Genomic DNA, 18,887 nt, shown 5'->3' on the forward strand with positions numbered 1-18,887 from the left:
GTATTGACATATCGCCTCTTTTTTTCTATCTTCTAGATTTTGCATATTTAATGCCTCTAACCTCTCTTCGTACCTCTTGTCCTTCAGTTCTGGGAGCCACTTAGTGTCCTGTCTTTGCACTTTTTACAGTTTGTTGATGTGCAGCTTAAGATATGGGCACCATACAACCACTGCATATTCCAGCTTTGGTCTAGCAAAAGTTGTGAACAATTTCTTTAGTATTTCGCCATCCATGTATTTAAAAGCAATTCTGAAGTTAGAAAGTGTAGTATAGGCTCCTCGCACAATGTCCTTAATGTGGTTCTCAGGTGACAGTTTTCTATCTAACAATAATAATAATAATAATAATAATAATAATAATAATAATAATAATAATAATAATAATAATAATAGTAATAATAATAATTTATTTAGGAACAGTACATACATATTTGCAGAGTTACAGTACAAACATTCTGTTAGATTTAAAGACAGAGGTAGTACATACAATACCTAAAACCACTAGTACGCATAGTGTTTTGGGCAAGGAGAGGTGGGTCTTGGCGTCTCCCAATCTATGTGGCACTCTTCCCCAACTGCGAGGCTGTTGCGGTGGATGCCTTTCAGCAGGACTGGAAGAGGTGGGGTTACCTGCAACTCTTCCCCACCCGTCCAGCAGTTGCTTCGGGTTCTGGCTTGGTTGAAATCCTACCGGGGAAAAGTAGTCCTCATGGCTCCTTGGTGTCCGGGCCAGCCTGGGTTTCAGGCTCTGCTTGCTCGGTGTGCGAACTCAGTACATTTCCATGGCTCTGCCTCTTCCAGCAGGTCGGACCAGTCTGGTACACAGCTCGTTCGGTTTCTCTTCAGCTCTTTGCATTTGGTCCTTTTGAGTGGGGTTTATCACCATTTGTATGGTGATCAGGTAGCTCCATTGATGGTGTCCTACCTGAGAGCTTCTTCTTGGTGACAGAATGAAGTTTCTTGGGGTTTGTCCACCATTTTCTCTCCCTTTGTAGGTTTCTACTATTTTGGATAGGGTTGTCTTGTCCTTTCTTTCTTGGCTTTTTCAGGACCATCATTTGATGCCTAATACTATTGCCTCATATCGTGCAGTGCTGGTGGAGCTGCTCCAGCTTGCCTTCTGGATGGATGTCACTTCTGCTTTGTTCCGTAAGCTTTCTCGTGCTTTGTTTCACTTCCGGCCTGCTCATGCCTGAGCCCTCCTAGTCTTTTGACAGGGTGCTGTCCTATCTTTCCCTTCCTCAGTTTATGGTGGCCTCTTTAGTTCAAGATTGTTTTTCCAAGGCTTTGTTTCTGTTAGCATATGCCTCTGGGGGTCGGGTCAGTGAGCATCATGCTCTTCTCCGGTGCAGGGGTTTTTGCTCTTTCGGTCCTGGTGGTCGGTTTGTTCAGGTGCAGCTTTCTCTGTCTTTTCTACCAAAGAACGAGACAGCTTCTTTCCAGAATGGTCCTGGGGTCATTGATGCTTGAATGGTCAGGCTCGAGATGCATCATGTGTTGTGTCCTGTTGTGTCCTCTCCGCCGTTATATGCGCACTTCGACTTTGGTGACGGGATGCGCTTTAGGTTGATCTGGTTTCTCTCATTCCTTGTTCCTGGGCTCAGGTCTTCCATGTTGTTCGCAGGGTTATTAAGTCTAGCCAGCTTGCGCTCTGTCCTCGTGCCTATGACATTAGGAAATTTGCTACTTTGGCTGTCATGTTTGGCAACATGTCCTGGGCTGATATTTGGGTGCAGGGATTTTGGAGGTCGAAAAAGGTAAAGAAAATCGGAAAAGGCTGCCCATTATTTGGTTAACGTTCCTGCTTCTGGGTGTTCCTGTGTTGCTGTGGGACGCAGTTTGCAGCCCGTTGTCTCGACTTCACGTTGAGGGGTATGTGGTGTTCACCTCCTGGGTATGTCCCTCTTTTCCTTATTGTTGGTTATGTAGCACTAGGGAGCTGAAGGGTCTCGTCACAGAAAACCAGCATTGAATGTAATGAAAGGCCATTTTCTGGGTGAGCCCTTGAGGCTCCCTGGCAAAACTGGTCAACATTTTTTTGCCTTGTTTGATGCTTAGCTTCCGAATTGGAGTGCTGGGTTAGTCAGCGTGGGGAGGGGAGGGCTGCGTGGACGAGCGGCACAGCAGTGGAGTGTAACGTTTGCTTGTTTCCTTGGGATTGAAGGGAGTTCTGCCTCTCTTTTTGGTTTTTTGTTGTACTTTTCTTACTGTGTAGGGTTTCTTTTGTTATGCCTACATTTCTTGATGCCTAACCCTGGTCGATAGCAGATTAAGAAAAAATCCCAACTACAGGGGGGGGGGGGGAGTTTCCCAGTCCCATTGCCCCCTGAACTTCTCTGAGGGGGGCCAGGTTCTGGCTTGTGGTCCCCAGTAGGCTGAACTCCATAGACTAATGCTCCCTGTCTAATATATCACACATTAGCCCGATAGCTCCAGGGAACCTCCAGGGCTCACTCAGAAAATGGCGTTTCATTGCATTCAACAACTGGTTTGAGCGTATCAATATTCTACACATTTGATTACATAAATTCCTCAAATTACACACTATTCAATGTTATTACTTAAAAAAAAAGAAAAAAACATTTAGAGACATTGAAATATTTATTTAAAAATATCTTTGTGGCAACTCCTGCATAGTGGAGCTTTCGGGCAAGCGCCACAGGGCGACTAATCACTCAATGTTCATGAATTGTGAAACTTCCTCACTCCATCACAGCCAAAGTAAGTTACGTCCAATATTTTGTTTAGTTTCCCATAATCAGGGAATGCCTTTTAACAATACTGTATTAGAAAGAGCATAAATTTGAAAATAATTTGTTTTTTATATGCCCCACGAGATTATCATATTAAATAAAAGTGCAATACGTGTTAAACTTTGTAATCAAATGTCAGCATATACTTTTTTTACTCTAGTTTTGTCACTTTTAGAAGCTTTCACTGAAAGAATGCCTGCATTTGAAGCTGTCATTGAGCAAGGATGTTCCTAAATTTTGTGGATAAAGTATATGCAAAAATATAACAGGAATGAGTGCTCCAATGCCTTGTGACAAATTGAATCAGTGGGCCATAGGTTTATGATGTCATATGGGTATGTGGCACCCAATATGGTCACTGACCAGATTAGGTCCATCCACTTTATCGCTCATTTATATTTGGACTGCCTTTTCGCCTCACAACTTTTTCACAAATTTTATATAGACACACCCAAAATGAACAATTGACATATCCAGATAAGCAGTGTCCAGAAATCATGTGATTGTCTGCATATATACATGCATAACTAATTAAAATAAAATACAATACAATTTTGAGATAGGAAGGGGGTTTCAGTTACAATATATTTAACACTTTCCCGTCCCCGGCACACGCTCCCTAACCTACTTCTAGGTACTTCGAGTGTTTCTTTGGGAGCTCGTAGCCAGACTCAAATATGTATACTTTTTTCAGTTTTCTCACCTCAATTTTCGTGTTACATGGTTCATTTTGGTATCGTTTTGTTCGCAATACAATTCCCTACAGGGATATATACATATGAAGTCCAAAAGCCTGGCATACCACCTACATCAAACTCTCAAATCGGCTGAGGGTTACCCCGTGAGTGCTCAACTCCACCAAAATGTGTCTACTCTTTTCAGGATTCTCACCTCAATTCTCGTGCTATTTCGTTCCTTTTGGTATAAATTTGTTTGCAATAGAATTCTCTATAGGGGTATATGCATATAAAGTCCAAAATACTCCCCCTCCCCCTCCGCGCAGCAAAGGTGAAAGTCAGCCAAGCATTAGCCATGAGCGAGCATGCATTTGCACACTCGCTACACCTGCACACAAATGTGTATAGTCTTTTTGTTTGATAACGTCAATTTTTGTGTTACGAAATAAAAAGTATAAAAGTCATAGAAGTATTGAAACAAGATACAGGTCACATTTTACCTGTTTGCCAGTACATTCTCATAACTGGCAACTTCATAATGTCCATCAACATTGTTGGTGCAGGTACAATGCCCAACAGCATTGGGGCCTACGTGGCCTACCCGTGCCTTGATGCTATATGACCCCTAACAGAAAACAGGAAGACATTGGCACAAAGTTTAAAACACGTTCCAGAATGATTGGATAAAAAATTTTATTTTAACAAATATATTAAATTTGAACGTCATATACATCCCTCCCGCACATCTGCAGAGTTAAATGTGGATGTCATATACGTCCCTTCCGACGAAAGTGTTAAAAGATTACTAATTGTTTAAAATTTTAACTCAGAGGGCTGGCTTAGGGAAATATAAAATATATATGTAACGTTAACTTAATAGTGTAAACAGAATAACTGTTTTTCTGAAAATTCAAGGTAAAGTATTTAACATTATTTATGTATTTTTGAATATGCCAATTTTTAGTTCGTTAGGAATCTGTCTCACATTTGTTATATTGCACCTATTGGCAATTGGGTTTTGATTACTGACTGACCTTTGACAGAAAATTAGGAATGTTTACTCATCATAAATTAGGGACCCCATGTAATTTAATATTAATATGAGTGTATAAAGTTTACCTAGATTAGTACTATGAATAAATTAAATTGTCTTATTCCAGTGATAACAAATATACAAGGAAATTTTGACTAATTGAAGGTGTGTGTATGTTTCTTTATGCTTTACCAGGGCAAGTTCTTCCGCTGTAACGACAGGTCCAAAATCTTGGAGTCAGATTGTAGGTAAGTAAATCTAAACATACACACATACTTATACACACTCATACATAATGATACAAATCTTTTCATTGCATTATTAACTTGTCTTACTGATTTTTAGGAAAAGTTCTTCAATTACAGTGATAGTGCCAAATCAATTGAGGTAGAATGTCAGTAAGAAGTTGCTATTGGGTAGGAGCAGACATAGCACTGTTTGGAGGAAAAAGCATGATGGATTCTGAAAGTAACATTATTAGCACACAAATTGATCTAATAGATGTAATACTTCATTCAACATTAATTTACCTCTTTTTAGAAGAGTAATAACTTTGAAATTTTCTTGGTATAAATATGATCACAAAGAATCAGTGGGATAATAATTTAATTCAGCAGTTGGATACATGTACGTAAGTAGCTTAGCTAAATCCATATATATTTGAAAGTTGCAATTGCTAGTTTTATCTACTTTACCAGTTTTAAATTCCAAGTACTATAACTGAAATTTAATTTTCTGGGGGGAAGCCCCTACAGCTCCCCGGAGCTATCCAGGCTGATATGCTAATGTCAGACTTTGGCATCAGTCATGTATATGGAATTATTTGGGCCTACTGGGGACTACGAGCCAGAACCTGGCCCCCTCTAGAGGCAAGAGGAGCAATGGCCTATAGAATCTTCCATGTGGTTGGAAGCATTCTATGTCTGCCATTGACCGGGTCAGGCACTCAGAAAGGTAAGCATCCCAAAACAAACTCCTATTCTGGTTAAAATTGCTACCAAAAGCTGAACTAGTGGATAGAACTCTCCAAACAGAAATGAGCAAACCAGTATGATGCCATCCGTCGTCGCGCCGCTGTCTGCACACCTCCCCCTCCCCGGGAGGGGAAAAGGGGAGCCCCAGACCTCCCACGCCAGCGATCCACACCCCAGTTCTTAGGCTGATGCTAGAGGCAACAGCTGTGTGCTCTGGCTCCAGAGTTTTTGTAGCGCTGTGCTTAGTGTGTGGTGGCTATTCTCCAGGGGTGCGAGAGCCAGGAGTTAGTCCTCAGTACTCGGGCTGCATGCCCCTAGGGTTACCTTCCCTAGGTGCCCTGTAAGTACTGCCCTTGGGGCTTGTGGTTACCTTCCACAAGTCCCTCGGGACATGCCTCTGCTGGGCCATTGCCATTTAACTGCTCGGTTTTTCAGCTGCCCTTTGGGTGCTTGGGTGTTCTGTCTCCCTTGTTTATCTTAGGGTAAGTGGCAGTTTGAACTGGTCAGGGGCGCACGGTGCTACGCAGCTTGTTTTCACCAATTACAGCGACCGACATTGTTCCTTGGGGTACGTTGTCCTCTTGCAGGGTTTTTTTTTTTTGTTTTGTTTTCGCCCTGTAGGGGGATCTGCCCTACTTGCCACTGGTGCTTGACCTAATACGGTTTTCCTTGGTGGTGCTCCCTGCTAGGTCCCAGTGAGTGTACACGTCCCTGGGATTCAGCTGTAGACAGTTTGTTTGGTAGTGTTGGGCTCCCGTTAGCAGTACCCTACCTGGGGTTATCTGGGCGCGAGTCCTCTTATAATAAACGTTCAGGCCCCTGGGAATCCCCTGGGGGCGCATGGGTACGATGGATGTGACCCCGGAGTCCCCCCTCGCTTCATGCAAGTTTGAGGGTTGTTCGGTCCCCTTGTCTCAGGGTGACCCTCACTGTTTTTGCCTCCGTCACGATGCTTGTTGGGTCGGTGACACTTTTGACTCTGAGTCCTGTGAGTTTTGCTGGTTGCTGCTGACTTAATGTACCCAATCTACTTATGATCATCTTAGGGTACAGGCCGCGCAGACGTTGAATGCTAGGTTTTGGTTGTTGCAACGCGCTCGGTTGGTTGCTCACCCAGATGCCCCGCAACTGCCCCATTTTGCTATTAGGGATCCGGACATGGGGACTTGCCTCGACCCTGGTTCAGTCCGCACCTCCTTATCCTTCCTCTCGTGTTGTTCATTCTGGTCCCCCTCCCCTGCTTCCGGCCCCGAAACGTCTGAAGGTTTCGGAGTCGGGGCAGGAGTTAGTTGGTCTTGAGACTCAGGCAGCTTCTGGGAATGCTACTTCTGGTGTGGCGACAGAGGTATTCGAGTCTAGTCCCCCGGCCAAAGCCTCTGGGTCTGACCAGTGGGCCCCCTTCTGTCCGGCTTCTACGGTTGGGCCGGCCTGGTCTTGTGGGTTCGGTGCTTGGGGGGAGGGCTCGGCCCTGGGTCTTGCGGAGCAGGACCTTGGTGCTGGGGAGGGACTGATTTGGGGGCCGTGGGCCCTGCTGGACCCCGCCTGGGTTTTTCTGCCCTCTGAGCAGGGCTTACTGTTACAAGGAGTGGGGTTTTCTTCCCCCCCCCCCTGTGCGTACGAGTTGGATTTGGTATCTGCCCCTCCCCGGGTTTGGTTCCGTGTTCCCCTGGGTGCTTCGGTTCCGTCATTTTTGAGGTTTTTGGCTATCACATCCAACCTGCTGGGGTGCGGGTGGCCCTTGCAGCTAACCTCCTGCATGACCTGGATTATGCCTCGGCACTGGATCCCTCGGCGTTCAGGTTTGGGACTTCGTTCCCTTTCTGGCTCCGTTACAAGGTCCCTGAGTCATCCTGGCTGGCAAACTGTTCTGCTTTTGCCCTTCGAGGCTTGGCACTCCTTCTGCCGTTCCCGCACGCTTGAGTGGCGGGAGGCTTCGACGGTTGTTTAGGTTTTCCTGGGGGGTGACCTTGAGCACCTCAATGAGTACTTGTTTGCTCCTGCCCTTCCACGTGATGCTGGCGTCATTCAGCATGATGTGCAAGTTCCTTCCCTTTCAACTGCGCTGGTGGCTGAGGACTTGCGTGCCCGGGGCCTCTTGGCTTCGGCCTTGCGTTTCTTTTCCCTCCTGGAGCTGTCTTCGGACTGGCTTGTGGAGGATGTGGGAGCGCTTTGGGCTGTTCCTGGTTCTGGCACCTTGGCCTCGGCGGCTCGCTCGTCGGCTGCCTTATTGAAGCTTTTTGCGCCGATCTTGCGGGATGCGGTTTCCCTGTTTTATGCTTCCCGGCTCGCGTGTCGGCAGGCGGTGCTTGCCTCCTCTGTGAAATCTGCTCGGGCCTTGGCTCTTAGGATGTCTTCACCTTTTTGTCCTCTGCTCTTTGAGGATTCAGTCGTAGCGCAGTATATTTAGGCTGCTTCGCCTTTTTGTCATCCTATGTCGAGCATGTTGGTTCTCCAGGGGTTCCGTGGTGGGCCTTCCTGGAAGGGTCGTGCCAGGGCTCGGGGTTCCTCTTGTTGCACTAGGCCACTGGTGCCGGGTTCGGGTTCGGGTTCGACTCCGCCTTCGGACCCGCCTTTGTCTGGTCGGCGCGGTGTTCGCTCTGTGCGAGGTTCAGGGTCACGTAAGGGGCGCCGGCCCTATCGTGGTTCACCCCATTGATGGGGTGAATCACGTCATCTCTCAGCTGGTGTTTTGTGACCAGTGCTCACCAGGCTGGCCAGGAACGGTGGGATCTATCCTTCCGTCGAGCCCACAGCACAGTGCGGAAGTTCGCGGCGGTGTGGTTTGCTCTTTGGAGGATTCGGGTCGCCCACGGGTTGACAATCCAGCTCCATTCGGACTGCTCCCCGGTGGTCATTGTCTGAACCGAGTGGGTTCGATGCGGTCCTTGGCTCTTTGGTGCTTGTCGCTTCGGATGACTGGTCTGCTGAGTTCTCAGGGTTTGGCTCTTCTGGCAGTTCACGTTCGAGGAGTGTCCAACGTTTTGGCCGATGGCCTGTCTCATTTTGATCCCCTCTCCACGGAATGGACGGTCGATGCCGACTCCTTCCGTTGGCTTTGCTAGACGTTCGGATGCCCAGAGGTGGATCTCTTCACATCGGCGTGGTCGCGGCGCCTTCCCCTGTATGTGGCGCCCTTCCCTGACTGCGAGGCCGTTGAGGTCGATGCCTTTCGGCAGGAATGGTTGAGATGGGGGTTCCTTTATCTCTTTTCCCCGGTTCAGCTGTTGCTCCGCGTCCTGACTTGCTTGGAGACTTACCAGGGGAAGAGTTGTCCTCTTGGCCTGTGGTGTCTGGCCTAGCCATCGTTTCAGGCGCTGCTCTCTCGATGTCCGAACCCGGAGGTTTTCCCGGGGCTCTGCCTCTTCCAGCAGATCGGACCGGAACGTTACATGGCTGGTTCAATCTTCTCCTCAAGTCTTCGCGTATGGTATTTTTAACTTGAGTTTATCATCATCTCTATGGTGATCAGGTGACTTCCTTGTTAGTGTCCCACCTGCGGGCTTTGTCTCGGCAACAGTATGAAGTTTCCTGGCAGTCCTTCCGCTTCTTCTTGCATCTTCATCGTTGTACTTTGCTTTCTGTTATGGTGGTGTTGTCCTTTCTCTTTTTGTTGTTCCAGGACCGTCTCCTTATGCCTAACACTGTTGCCTTGTATCGTGCGGCACTGGTGGAGCTGCTTCAGCTTGCTTTCGGTATTGATGTTCCGTCTGCGCTGTTTTGCAAGATGTCTCGGGCTTTGTTTCACCTCCGGCCTGCTCATGCACCGCCTGAGCCGTTCTGGTCTTTGGAAAGAGTGCTCTCTTTTCTTTCTTCTCCTTGGTTTGTTGTGGCCCCTTTGGTTCAGGATTGTTTCTCGAAGGCTCTTTTCCTGTTGGCATTAGCCTCTGGGGTTCGGGTTGGTAAATTTTATGCTTTCCTCCGGCGCAGGGGTTTCTACTCCTTCGGTCGGGGCAATAGGTTTGTTCCTCTGCAGCCGTCTCCTTCTTTTTTGGCAAAGAATGAGACTCCCGCTTTCCAGAGGGGTCCTTGGGTTGTTGATGCATTGTTGGTCAGACCGGGGATGCATCATGTTTTGTGTCCGGTTGCGGCTCTCCGCCGTTATTTGTGCTCGACAGCTTCTGTGTCCGTGGATGCGCTTTGGGTTGATCCGGTTTCTCTTCTTCCCTGTTCGTGGGTATGGGTCTCCCAGGTCGTTCACAGGACTATTAAGGCTAACCAGCCTTTGGTCTGCTTGCAGTCAGCCCATGATGTTTGCAAGTTCGCAGGCTCATGCCGCCGTCTTTGGCAATATGTTGTGGGCTGACATTCAGGCTCGGGGATTTTGGCGGTCAAACAGGGTTCTGGCTGCTCGTTATCTCATGAACGTTCCTGGGCCTAGTCAGGCCTGTGTCGTTTTGGATCGGCAGTAACAACCAGTTATCTCGTCTTTGAGTTGAGGAATGAGCGGCGACCACCTCCCAGGTAAGTCCCTTTATTCCTCTGTGGGTAATTAACTCCGAGGAGCCGTAGGAGCTCCCCCTAGAAAACCAGCGTTAAATGTAAGGAAATGCCATTTTCTGGGTGAGTCCCGCAGGCTCCCTGGCATCCCTCCCTCGCTCCAGTCTGCGTTTTTTTGCTTTTCACTTGACATCCAGCCTCAGAACTGGGGGTGTGGATTGCCGGCATGGGGGGTCTGGGGCTCCCCCTTCCCCCTCCTGAGGAAGGGGGAAGCTGTGCAGATAGCGCCGCGACGACGGATGACATCATACTAGTTTGCTCATTTTTGTTTGGAGAGATTTATCCACTAGTTCAGCTTTTGGTAACAATTTTAACCAGAATAGGGGTTTGTTTTGGGACGCTTACCTTTCTGGGTGCCTGATCCGGTCGATGGCAGACATAGAATGCTTCCAACCACACGGGGGTTTCTATGGGCCATTGCTCCCCTTGCCTCTCCGAGGGGGCCAGGTTCTGGCCCGTGGTCCCCGGTAGGCCCAAAGAACTCCATACATATGACTGATGCCAAAGTCTGACATTAGCATATCAGCCTGGATAGCTCCAGGGAGCCTATGGGACTCACCCAGAAAATGGCGTTTCACTACATTTAACGCTGGGTTTTTTAATGCAACTTAAGGTCAACCAGCAGACTGGAAATAAATGGAAACATCCTTAAAGATTTATATCTACCAGAAGTTTAGGAAATTTAATAATAATAATAATAATAATAAATCTTAATAAAGTATTATTTAACTATAGTTCCTAGACTATACACTGGTAGAAGAATTTATATATTGTATTTTATTCCCCCTCAATATCAGTATAGAGTAACTTTGTTTATTTTTTGGTGACCACCAGCCTCACAAAATACTAATTTAGACATCAACGTGTGGCTATTGATAAATGGTCATTCCTGCCTACTTGAAAAAAATTAAATAATTCCCAAAAAAAATTTCTTATAGTGAGAGACAGCCATCTTGAACAAAATTCCCAGATTTCCCTTGGGCTGCTGGCAGGATAAGTACTGAATGAGCAACCATGGCTGGCGCACGCACCTCTGGCTCCCAATCACCTGTCTTGTAGGTGATTGGGAGATGATTAAAATGTAGCATTTTACAAACAAAAAATAATTTTTTGGGAACACTTGATTTCATGTGCACAGGGGGAAATGTCACAATAAACTCAGCGCATCACAGTAGTTAACCACTGTGATGCGCTGAGTTTATTGTGATATTTCACATGTGTGCATAAAATCAAGTGTTCGCAAAAAAATTTTGTTCCTTGCAAAATGATAAATTCTCTTCCCTGATCATGTACATGTAAAAAAAACTAAAGAATTTCACTTACTTTGGCTGTGGGGATGTGGAGAACGACGCTTCATGTCAGGGCGACGCCCCCAGAGAAATGTGTGCACCATTTAAGCACCGCGAGTTGCTACAAATATATTTTTAATTATTTGTTATATGAATTTCTATTGTGGTTTTATTTTTTTTATCGTATATGATGGATATTTATGTTCTTTACAATATGTATACAGTAGAACATTCATAATGGTCCATGGAACTGTGATACATGTATCAGTAATGTGTCCACAATAAATGTTTATTGTCACAATATTATGTGTTAAAAATTCACTAAAATTACAATATGTACAGTTTCACACACTATTTTCACAGTAACACACTGTATTACACACTCATTACTTCGGAAGTGAGTGATAATCAACGAAACAGTCCATGGTACACAGCGCGACTTCGCTCTCATTGCGCCAGGTACAAATAGATTTCACTTCCTGTTTCTTTGTCCTATGCGCTTGCAAATGACACACTCATGTACACCTTTGGCTTTAGTACCTGTAGGTGGAATGTAGCCAAGCTTGTGAAGCATAAGGTAGTGTTGAAAAGATTATAGGAAAAGATCCATTTGTAAGGAAGTCTTGAAAAGATCGCTTTGTAATGTCCCTCACTGGAAGAGAATCATTCATTCTGGAAAAGATTCAGCTATTCTTAAAAATATCTATGGAAAGCACCACCATGGAAGCCGCTAACACTTTTCATCTATGCTACTTGTATTAGATGCATCATCACTGAACCCAGAAAATGATTCTTCTATGTATCATCTATAAAAATTGAAGATAGGAAGGGTGGCGCTCAGAGCAACAACTGGATATGCTCGCTGTATCATCTTCATTGGTACTGTATCACTTGCATCCGACCTGTGTGCTAGGTCCTTATTGCGCCTAGCTTGATCAATATTATGACCCTTATGCTCTTCAAACAATAAGGTCTGAAGATCAATGGAAGAGAACGATTTTTCAACACCGTGTCGGACAGGTGTTTGGGAGCCAGAGGCGCATGTGCCACCCATGGTTGCTTACTGAGTACTAACCCAGCCAGCAGTCCTGGGCTGGGTTAGTACTCAGGTTAAAACCGACCGAGTTTTCTTGGTTGGCGCAGTTTCCCACCGACTGTAACTGAACCATATGAAAATGTTACGTGTGTATTTTTATGAAGAAAAGTCTCACTAACCCTGCTAGGGATTGACCGATTGTGTACACACAAAATCCACAAACTCACTGGTACCCAGATCAAGTCTCGACAGTTCCAAAATGTCAGAATGTTTATAAGGACATTATGTTTTGTATTTTGATACTGTTAAGTAATCATCTTTCAAAAGACTATTTGTATCTCAGCTTTTTAGTGAAGACTACAAGGCTGAACATATATTTTGACTAATTTTAGGTTATAACTACCAGACTTCCCACATCTGCATTATCAAAGCCCATGTCACCCACTTTCTCACTTTGTCATGATTACTTCCATCTTTTCCTCACAACATTAAAACACTCTATCACTATGTAGTATATTATGATCACTGTTATCCTATTATTTCCACAACTTAGCACCATCATTGACCAAGCAACACATCAGAAAGTGAAGAAACAACGATGTTTCAATCCATCCTGGACCATTATTAAGCTTTGCTGCTTGATAATTGTCCAGGATGTACCAAAACCTCATTGATTCTTCACTTTCCAATTTGTGGTTTGGTCATCATATCTTCAGCTACATTATTGTGACTCATCATCTCCATTATTCTTTCTCACTACTTTATAGCTATACCATAAACTATTATGGCCATTGCCACCATCATCATCCACCATATCATTAACATCTTCATCACACCATCATTGTGTCATTCATCACTAACACCTCCCTGTGAGTTACCTTCACTTCATCACTCTAGCAGCAATCCAACATTATTACTACTGTTACTTCCTGATTTGTCATTATCACTCCATTTCACTCAAATATCATTAAAATTTTTAAATATATTTTTCAAGTTCCTTTCCATCTTTAGGGGTCAATTTATAGTCTACCATGATGGAGATATTACCAAGCCTATGGTGGAGAAGAGAGTTTGGGAGAAAAATGCCTTTCACTTCGACAATGTAGCCAAAGCTATGTTGACACTCTTCACTGTGTCTACATTTGAGGGTTGGCCTGGGTAAGTTACATTTTGAAATGTACTGTTAGTAAATTACTCATCCATTCAGGGTTAAATTTTTTAAAGTTAACTGTTTTCAGATATTTGGCACAAATGGGTGAGTCAAGATGGCATTATTTATGCTACATATCTTTATTGCTATACGTGTATTATACTTCTATATTCCATTAACCACAGCACTGCATTACAATATGATATCCTTGTGGTGTGCCAAAAATAAATTATTTCTCAAATTTTTTTTTTTTCTTATTTTGTTAAAATGCAGTCTCTGATCACGGGAAACTAAAATAAAATATTGTATGTGACATACTTTAGCCGTGATGGAGCTGAGTGATGAGGTGCTCCGGGACACTCGACCCCGCCACCACGTGGGGCGACAGTTGCTGCTAATATAATTTTCATAATTATTTCAATGTCTCATTCATTTCTTCCGTTTTTTGCTGTAATATTATTTAAAAGTGTGTAATTTGTGGAATTTATATAGTTCAAACTGTGGAACATCTCTGTGCTCAAAATTATGGAGCTCATACATGTGACATGTATATTATATTCTAAGATCAGTATTTTTACTGTTATTACACTATATACACGTGTATATAACTATCTACGTTGAGAAAATCCATAGGAGCCATGATGAGGCTTAGGACCTATATGGTAGGTAATCCCACGCACACATACTAGCGACTAGATCATAACATGCTCAGAAGGATTCCAACCTGAAGTTATACTGAGCTCACAAAGGATTTCTTAGGCTTCCACTGAAGCTGAACCAGGATTTTCACACATTACCCGCCCTGTACTCTTGTTCTGTCATCCAGGCATCTTCTACCTCTGATGCTCTTCTTTCAATACACATTCTAACTTGATTGTAACAAGTAATTATTCTAACTTGATTGCATCAATAAGAAAATCCATAGGAGCCATGATGAGGGTTCGAATCTATGCACTGGGTACTTCCACGCACGCTATCGACTACACCACAACATGGTCAAAAGGTTTGCGACCTGGAATTCTACTGTGCTCACAAAGATTTCCTGAGGCTTCTTCTGAAACCGAACTAGGATTTTCACACAATAACTCCATTCACGCTGGCTCTGTCATCTAGGCATGTTCTACCTCTGATGTTCCTCTTTTCATACACAGGGAGTAATCACGCTAACGTGACTGCATCAATGAGAAAATCTATGGGAGCTGTGATAAAGGCTCGTACCTATACGGTGGGTGTTCGCAAGCACATGCGCTTGCGGCTAGACTACAACATGATCAAAAGGATTGTAACCAGGAGTTTCTGGTTACACTCCAGGAACATTTTCTACCTCTGATGCTGTTCTTTTAATACACAGAGGGTAATCACACTAATGTGACTGCATCAACGAGAAAATCCGTAGGAGCCATGATGAGGATTTGAACCTATGCAGTGGGTGCTCCCATGCACCGCATGCGTTCGAACTGCATAGGTTCAAACCCTCACCGCGGCTCCTACGAATTTTCTCATTGGTGCAGTCAAGTTAGTGTGATTACTCTCTGTGTATTGAAAGAAGAGCATCAGGGGTAGAAGATGCCTAGATGACAGAGCCAGAGTGCATGGAGGATTGTGTTTTTAGCACTTTAAGGGCCCAATACATATATAGCTGGGAAGAGTAACTATTGTGGGACTGCACACCACAACTATGTATTGTGGGGAATATGGGGAAGAAGTAGAGGGAATTAGATTCCCACTCAACGTTGAGAAAGTTGAGTGGGAATCTAATTCCCTCCTTCCTTTTCTTGATGTTCATGTTCACAGCTCTGTGTCTGGGTTATCTTTCTCTGTCTACCGTAAACCCATGCATAGTGGCATGTACATTCACTTCTTTTCCTACCATCCTCCTTCTGTTAAGAAAAGTGTCCTCGTCTCTCTCTTCCTCCGCGCTCTACGCATCAGCGACCCTCAGTTTCTTGATTCTGAAATTGCCTTTATCTACAAATCATTCTCTCGCCTTGGTTATCCTTTGCATTTCATCAACTGTGCCTACTCTCAAGCTAAACGAAATTTCTTTCATCCTAAACCTGCTTCCAACACTAGTAGCACTGTACTATGCCTTCCCTTCATATCTGAACTCAAAACTTTTACCAATACCTTTCGTCCTCTTGACATTAAACTCGCCTTTCGACAAACTAACACACTTCGTAGCAATCTAGTTCACACTGCTCCTCCTGCTTCTAATGCTGCTGGTGTCTACTCTATTTCCTGTTCATCTTGTCCTCTCCAATACTTTGGCAAAACTGGCCGTACACTGAATGACAGACTTAAAGAACACAAGAGAAGTGTTAAGTCTGCAGACACTAACAATGCTCTCTTCTGCCATGTGAGGGATTCTAATCATCCCATTGATTGGTCTTCCTCCAAAATAATCTTTCCTGCCTCTACTCTACACAGACGCCGTTTTGTAGAATCGGCTCTTATACACAATGTACCCAACATGAACTTGAGTCCTGGCTTTGTTGCTGTGGACTCTTCCCTTTCACAGTATATACTCAAATGCTCTAATCTTTCTAACAAACGTGACTTAACATAAGCTTTCCTCCTTCCATTTATCTTTCTTTCTCTTTCCTTTTCTTTCTCTCTTCTCCCTTTTTCTGTTCATTGTCTTCTCCTACGCTCCCTTGCTATCCTCTTCTTATTCCTATTACTATCTCCTTCAGGTGGTTATAATAGGAGCTGCCTTGTATGGGCCAATAGGCCTTCTGCAGTTCTCATTACTACTATCCCCTACACCTGACTTTCCTCCTCAGCTCTCTCTTGCCTATTTATCCTATTTATTGCCTGTCCCTACCTCCTCATCACAATCGACTTGAGAATGGTCCAGGACGGACCGAAACGTCGTCGTCCCTTCAACTTCTAGTGTGTGGTCTGGTCAACATACTTCAGCTACGTTATTGTGACTCATCGCCTGAGTATGCCTATGCACTCTGCACCAGGCCCGGATTCTTGGAACTCCATATTCATCAAGAACTGTAAAAAACCATTATCGCAGGCCCTCCACATTCTGTGGAGACAAAGCCTAGATACTGGCGTTATTCCTGATATACTAAAAACAGCAGAGATAGCACCACTTCATAAAGGAGGAAATAAGGCAGAGGCAAAAAATTACAGACCGATAGCACTAACATTGCACATTATAAAAAATTTTGAGAGAGTGCTAAGAAGTAAGATCACAAAATACATTGAATCACAGCATCTCCATAACCCCGGACAACATGGTTTCAGAACAGGGCGCTCTTGCCTGTCGCAGTTGCTGGACCACTATGATATGGCATTAGATGCTATGGAAGACAAACAAAACGCTGATGTAATTTACACAGATTTTGCAAAAGCTTTTGATAAATGTGACCATGGCGTTATTGCACATAAAATGCGTTCAAAAGGAATTACCGGAAAAATAGGCAGATGGATCTACAATTTCCTGACCAACAGAACCCAATGTGTAATAGTCAACAAAATAAAATCCAGCCCATCAACCGTGAAGAGCTCAGTCCCCCAGGGTACTGTGCTTGCTCCAGTACTTTTTCTCATCCTCATATTGGACATAGACTAAGAACACAACCTATAGCACTGTATCATCCCTTGCAGATGACACTAGGATCTTCATGAGAGTAGGCAACATAGAGGACATGGCAAACCTCCAGTCAGATGTAGATCAGGTCTTTCTATGGGCTACAGAAAATAATATGGTGTTTAACGAAGATAAGTTCCAGCTCATGCGCTATGGAAAAAAATGAAAATATAAAAACGGAAACCACATACAAAACTCAGGCAAATCATAACATAGAACGTAAAGGCAATGTAAAGGATCTGGGTGTACTCATGTCGGAAGACCTTACCTTTAAAGAACACAATAAAGTTTCCGTCACAACTGCAAGAAAAATGACAGGTTGGATAACAAGAACTTTTCACACTAGAGATGCTATACCGATGATGACACTTTTCAAAACGCTTGTGCTCTTTAGAGTGGAGTACTGCTGCACAATGACAGCCCCTTTCAAAGCTGGAGAAATTGCTGACCTGGAGAGCATGCAGAGATCCTTTACTGCTAGAATCCACTCAGTAAAACACCTAAACTATTGGGACCGACTAAAGAGCCTAAATCTGTACTCCCTTGAGCGCAGGCGGGAGAGATACATAATAATTTACACGTGGAAAATATTAGAGGGGCTGGTCCCAAACCTGCACACAGAAATAACATCACATTAGACCAGAAGACATGGCAGGATGTGCAGAATACCCCCGTTAAAAAGCGGAGGTGCAACGGGTACTCTGAGAGAGAACTCTATCAACATCAGAGGCCCGAGACTGTTCAACTCGCTTCCGCTACACATAAGGGGCATAACTGGCAGACCCCTCACAGTGTTCAAGAGAGAACTGGATAAGCACCTCTAAAGGATACCTGATCAACCAGGCTGTGACTCATACGTCAGGCTGCGAGCAGCCATGTCCAATAGCCTGGTTGATCAGTCCAGCAACCAGGAGGCCTGGTCGACGACCGGGCCGCGGGGACGCTAAGCCCCGGAAGCACCTCAAGGTAATCTCAAGGTCAAGGTAACCAGAGGATTGACGTAATCTTCACAGCTTCGTAATCTTCAGCTTCACTAAAAGTAAGTCAACTTACCAATTTTATTATAGTATTTTAACATATTAATTTTTTTTCAACAAAAGCTACATATTAATCTCTGCAAATGTATATTCTATCATTAGTAGAGAAAAAGTGAGCTCCAAATATTTTGTCTTGGCTAGCTCTCGTTGACAAGGCTCGATCGCCATTGTTATGGCCTGGTCGCCATAGCCTGTGTTTTAACATTAAAAATACATTACCTGCACTGTTCAGGGTAAAACAAAACACATCTCTAAAATTTTATTGAGAAAATATTAACAATCACTGATTGATACATGAAATATTTTGCAATACAAAGGAATGAATCCATTTTTTCCCACCCATCTGGACTTGATCAGACCGTGTTCACACATCATCCATGCAGTAGCCACCAGTTGGCTTAATCATCGTCATGGCACTAAATTGGAACACAATTACACAATGAACTTTGTTTAATTTTAGTTATACAGTATAAAATATATCCTACCTGAATGTTACTTGAAAAATTACCCGACTCGACTTAACTTCGGAAATAACGGAGCTCCGGAAATAACGACCTGGGTACAGCCCCATAAAGGCCGTTAAATTGAGTGGATACTGGCAATGATAGTATTACAGAAGACCCCCCCTGACTGATAAAAATGACCAGGATTCTGATAATAGTAGGATTGTGGTGAGAATTAGCCATGTGCGTAGTATGTGGGAGGAGTAATCTTGGTGAGGGAGAGGTGGCATCATCTGCTGACTGTGTGTGGCGACCTGTTATTGTCTGGACTCACCATACCAGCTTAGTGGTTTGCTATGGTGAACAAAAATGTAGATACTTATATATAACATGT

The 18,887-nt window shown here is 44.2% G+C and overlaps 1 protein-coding gene across 1 annotated transcript in view; it reads left to right on the top strand.

The window, feature by feature from the left end:
* The window catches only part of LOC123758842 (Ca[2+]-channel protein alpha[[1]] subunit D), a 797,128-nt gene that overhangs the window by 431,214 nt on the left and 347,027 nt on the right, over positions 1-18,887 (top strand). The window contains exons 26-27 of the mRNA XM_069338501.1: positions 4,659-4,711; positions 13,271-13,417. Of these exons, the coding sequence (XP_069194602.1) occupies positions 4,659-4,711; positions 13,271-13,417 (200 nt within the window). The remainder of the gene's footprint in view (positions 1-4,658; positions 4,712-13,270; positions 13,418-18,887) is intronic.

The sequence above is a fragment of the Procambarus clarkii genome, chromosome 1 (assembly GCF_040958095.1).
Source record: "Procambarus clarkii isolate CNS0578487 chromosome 1, FALCON_Pclarkii_2.0, whole genome shotgun sequence".
NCBI classification, from domain to species: domain Eukaryota; kingdom Metazoa; phylum Arthropoda; class Malacostraca; order Decapoda; family Cambaridae; genus Procambarus; species Procambarus clarkii.